General features: G+C 36.4%; 1 protein-coding gene across 1 annotated transcript; it reads right to left on the reverse strand.

The window, feature by feature from the left end:
* Positions 1–3,488: 3,488 nt before the first annotated feature.
* Positions 3,489–4,472, reverse strand: LOC120353634. The gene has a single exon (XM_039438183.1). The coding sequence runs from the start codon at positions 4,470–4,472 to the stop codon at positions 3,489–3,491; it is 984 nt and encodes a 327-aa protein (XP_039294117.1).
* Positions 4,473–5,684: the final 1,212 nt, after the last annotated feature.

Raw genomic sequence — 5,684 nt, forward strand, 5'->3', positions numbered from 1 at the left:
AATCAGTTACTTGTGGATGAGAATACTGCGTGAGGTCTACTGTTCACAGAGCTACTAGTATTTTGGAGAAATAAAATATTTTATTCCATTCCAATGATCACTCTACCACTTAATCACTGAAGCACGTAATGAAGAGACAATAATAATTATTTCTTTTCTATTGTCTGTGCTGAAATATTTATATTTTGAGCACTGTAAACGATAAAGTCTTGTGAACCTATCTGGTATCACACAATATTCTCTTGCATTCCAGGGGAGAGGATTGAATGGAAACTTCAAAATCATCAAAGAAGAAGAAGACGAAGAAGAAGAAGAAGAAGAAGAAGAAGAAGAAGAAGAAGAAGAAGAAGAAGAAGAAGAAAAGTCTTAAACTAGGAGAGTTCCAGCCAGAGTTTACAAAACAAATCATCTCAAAAACGAGCGTCTTATGATAGATTCAGTTCACAATGTTTCTTATATTCATTGAATGAGTTCGAAAAAGGATCAATGTGTTCATTCAAGCTATTAAACAGTCGTAAGGTTTTATAAAGGAATGAGTTGTAATGATGGTTTGTTCTAGCAAAGGGAATCTCAAACAATATATTCCTTCTAGGTCTTGCATATGGTACACTGAAATTAATTAGGCTGATAAAATATGGTAAATGGACGTTATGATTCAAGATATTATATAACAGCAATAGGGCATTCAATGATCTCCGCACCTGCAATGACCGGATATTAAATAAGGATCTCAATTCACTAGTTGGGAAATTGAATGGACAGAACATACGGAATTTCTTGATGAAAAGGTGTCTTAGAAATCTATTTTGAATCTTCTCAATTTCGTAGCTATCAGTTACATTAGCAGGACCCCACACCATAGATGCATACTCAAGTTTACTCCGTACCAGTGCATTAAACAGTTTTATACTTACATCACAACTAGTAAAAGGTTTTGAATTACGAAGTATAAAACCAAGTAGCCTATTAGCACTGCTAAGAACGTGATTAAATTGGTCTTTAAAATCAAGAGTCGAGTCCATCAACACTCCAAGATCTCGAATGCTATTGACATACTCTAGATTGATGCCTGCTAATGAGTAAGCGTAACGATCATAATTCCTCTGTCTCGTGTAAACCATAAACTTGGTTTTTGAGATATTTAATTTTAGTTTATTTCTATGACACCATAGATGGACTCTATCAAGATCCTGTTGTAACTGAACACAATCTTCAACACTCCTTATTAATTTATACAATTTTACATCATCTGCAAACACTAGGATCCTGGATGCAATAATGCAATCGGGAAGATCGTTTATTAAGAGTAAAAACAAAAGAGGCCCAAGATTCGATCCCTGAGGGACCCCTGATGTATTTGCATAGTCAGCAGATTTGTAGCTATTGAAATGTATGTGTGAAAATCTATCAAATAGGTAGCTGCGGAAAAATTTGATCAAATCAGTTGAAAACCCATAAGTAACTAACTTTTCCAATAAAACTTCAAAATTAACTGAATCGAAAGCTTTACTGAAATCGAGATAAATCACGTCTACCCGATCCTGACTATCTAATTTAGAAGAGACAAATTGAGTAAATGTTAACAGATTACTTATAGTAGACCTTCGGGGCATGAAACCATGTTGGAAAGGTGATATGACGTGTTTTACATGATTGAATACTATATTATATAAAATAGATTCAAATACTTTGTCAGGTGCATCCAATATAGAAATAGGTCGAAAATTAGATATTAAATTGGGTTTACCAGATTTATGAATGGGCGTTATACGGGCATTTTTCCATTTAGTAGGATATTTATTGGTTTTTAAAGAGAGATTGAAAATATATTGTAAAGGTTTTAATAGAATATCCTTACAACCCTTAATAATATAGGCAGGGACACCGTCAGGACCAGCTGAGCGAGTTGCTTTTAGCTTATCAACCGCAGAGCTGACCCAATCATCTGAAATGGAAGGGATAATCAGCGTATCAATGTTATAAGTGGGTCTATTGGTATCAAGGTGAGGTAGGTCATTCCCGGAGAAATCACTGTCCCTTTTTATACTAGCATAGATCGATGAAAAGTAATCTGCAAATGCCTGAGATACGTCTGAGCCAGTGTATTTACAACCATTTAATTCAAAACAATCATTCATCATTCTAGATTCTCGTTTACTAGAAATATAATTCCAAAAATGTTTTATGTTCGAATTCAAATTATTCTGCAGATCAGCTATATAATCTTTGTAACATTCAGCAATTTTTAACTTTATAATTGATCTCAGATTAATAAATTTATCACGATAGTACCTAGAGTATGCCATTTTTCGTGCACATTTCTTTTTCTGTTTGATCATTTGAATGATATCCCTAGTAAACCAGATAGGGTACTTGGATTTAATAATTCTTTTACACTTGGGAACATGCATAGAGAAAGCTCTGTATATTATCTCATAGAAATAATCAACAGCATTATCAACGTCTTGAAATTCATATAATCTGTCCCAGTCTGAATTAAAAAGTGTTTGGTACAGCTGAAGGAAATTGGCTTTTTTGAAATTATAGTAAGGATTATAAACAGGCTCAGGTGATGTATAACTTCTCATGATGAAATTTATAGAAAGACAAGGATGATGAACGTCTTCAGGAAGCAAGGGATCATCATTGCGCAAAACTGTGATGGGAAAATTACCAAGAACTAGGTCTAATGTTTTAAAACTGGAATTTAAAATATTATTGAACGATTTCACATCAAAGAAAGACATGAAATTATCTAATTTTCTACATTTAATCGAACCATTTATAAAATCATATGTACTACCAGAAATTTCGCTGATATTGAAATCACCAACAACTAAAAGAGATGAACAAACATTATGAAACCCTTCCACATCATCAAAAAACTCATCATAATCGGTCACTGCAGCATTAGGTGAGAAGTAAACAACACAGAAAAGGATAGTGGTTGTATTTGTAATAGTAGTTTTAATCAGTAAGGCTTCGTACTTGACTGTGGCTTTGCTAAAGATAAGCTGTGTAGGCCATCTAACATTAGCGGCAAAAAGTACCCCGCCCCCCCAACGTTTGCCTGACACGGAGCTATCTCTATCGCTTCTAAAAACCTGATAACGAGCATCAAACAGCTCCCCATCATTTATCTCATCATTAAGCCATGTCTCTGATAAGGCGATAAAATCGAAGCACTCAGCCGAGACGGACTGATAAAGTGATTGAGACTTTGTATGCAACCCTCGCGTATTCTGATATATTAAATTTAAAACACTACAATCATCCACCATTCATTAATAACTCAGACCAGACAAGGGCACAATATAGAGTGAGAGACAAAAACATGAATGACACAATAAGGACATTTTACAAGAGAATAGGAGTACAATCCATTATTGATGCAATAAAAGTAACTAGCAATAATCAAACACAGCAGCAACGGTAGTGCAGATAAAATGGAATAATAGTAATAACAGTTTGTCGATTTGTAATCTTATCTACTTAACAGAATTACCTGGTTCAACGTTCGTAACCGACACTGACAGTTTAGCAAGGTCGCTATCAGATTTGATAGTATGAATCACAGAGCCCTCAACTTTTCTCATCTTGATGTTGCCAGTTCTATCGACCCACAAAAACTTGAAACCACAATCATTTTTTATTTTTTTAGCTTTAGCAAATAAAACTCTTCGACGCTGACTGAGTGACTGATTCACGTAGATAGGAGAATCCGTAGATAGACCCAAGTGTCGTGTTGATAGAGTTCTCTTTATGCGACGTCTAGCAAGAAACTGCTCCTTGTCAGTCCGGCGAACGAATCGAACAATAATTCCCGATGACGGCCGATTATTGAGCTGTTTGAGTCGATGGCAGACATCAATCATGTCCTCAGTAATTGCCAGATCCAATGCCTTACCAACACCAATAACAGTCTGTGCAACATTTTCGTTTATGGAGCTAGGTACACCGTAGATCTCCAAAGTATTCGCTCTAGAATACTGCTCGACGTCATCCAAACGCTCCGTCAACTCAGCCACTTTTTTGGTGAGACCGAGATTCTCTACACGAAGAGTCTCAATCAGTTCATTCTGCTTCTCTATAAGAAGGAGCTGGTTCGCCGACAACTTGGAGCTCTCATCTAGCTTGCTGTGACACAAATCAAGTGAAGCACCGAGATCTTTTTCAAGACGCTTTAGTCCATCATCAACTTTCTTACTTAATGAACTAATCATATTTTTTATACTATCAGTAGATGTAACATCACATAGGACGGAGTCACCGTCGCTCAAACTACGGCTCAAGCGCCGCTCGCGACCACACGGCTCACATGTCCACACTTTTCCCAGCTCAGAAAGAACACTAATTTCGGCATCACCCAGTCCCACACATGACCCGTGATAAAAAGCTCGGCACACCTGACATTCAACTTTGTCTTTAGAAGACCTAGAAACCGATTTCGAACATTTAATACAGTTACTCATCTTGACGGAATAAACTGGCTCGTTATAGATAAGCTGGCGATAAGGGAGCTCGATAGAACTACGTCCTTTCTCATCAAAATCTCAGACTGAACAGCAATGTCCATTCTTCATAAAGAATATAAACACTACTCATTCAAACAATACTGTCAAATCAAAGTGAAGCCCTCTCTAAGCTTCTGAATGAAACAGTTGAAATGTATTCAAATGGTCGGAATCAAATAATGAGTGAATGGATGCTCTGTGTATTTTCTGGCTGGGTTTTGTTCAATGGGAGTTGTATTACGCAAATGTCAAAAGCCAAGAGCTCAACGCCTAATCAGGGTTCCTAGTAGAATTTAATGAATTAATCTGCTCTGGAAATGTGCATTTAGAGATAGGGTTCATTCTGAAACTTGATATAGATGCTTAGATTCCGTGACATGGATGTATAGAGGAATGCACTTTATTAAAAATCTGGTGTGGCGCACTCACACAACTTTCCCTGCCATTATGAAAATTTATCACCTGACGCTAGTGTTCCCGCGCATCTCAAGTCTATTATTTAAAGATCCAAGCCAGCTGGTGACAGGACAATAAGGCTGGAGACACACGAAGTTTGCTATCTCTTCATAGTGAATGATTTAATAGAATCAACAGTTGCCAACAGTTTGTAATTGAAATTATAACATTTTCTCGAATTTCGAGCTTATTTTCAATTTTAGGTGAAAATGCTACTGTACATTAATTGAAGAGATTTACTTGCTTAATCTTTTCCACTTCGAATTTTTTGTTAAAATTGTATCTGAAGCCTGATAATTGGGAATCTAAAATCAAATTTTGCATAGGTGGGGCGGAGCTCCTTAAATTTTTACAAATATGGGACTTGTGGCAATTGATAGAGATTATCAATGACTATTCTAGGTATGAATTTCATAAAAATCGTTGGAGCCATTCTCGAGAAAATCGCGAAAAACCCTATTTTTGACAACATTTCCACAATTTTATCCGCCATCTTGAATTGCATCAGATCGAAATTGTTCGTGTCGGATCCTTATATTGTAAAGACCTTAAGTTTCAAATTCCAAGTCATTCCGTTAATTGGGAGATAAGATATCGTGCACACAGACGCACATACACACACACACACACACACACACACACACACACACACACACACACACACACACACACACATACAGACCAATACCCAAAAACCACTTTTTTGGACTCAGG

This window comes from Nilaparvata lugens, chromosome 11, assembly GCF_014356525.2.
Source record: "Nilaparvata lugens isolate BPH chromosome 11, ASM1435652v1, whole genome shotgun sequence".
Lineage (NCBI taxonomy): Eukaryota > Metazoa > Arthropoda > Insecta > Hemiptera > Delphacidae > Nilaparvata > Nilaparvata lugens.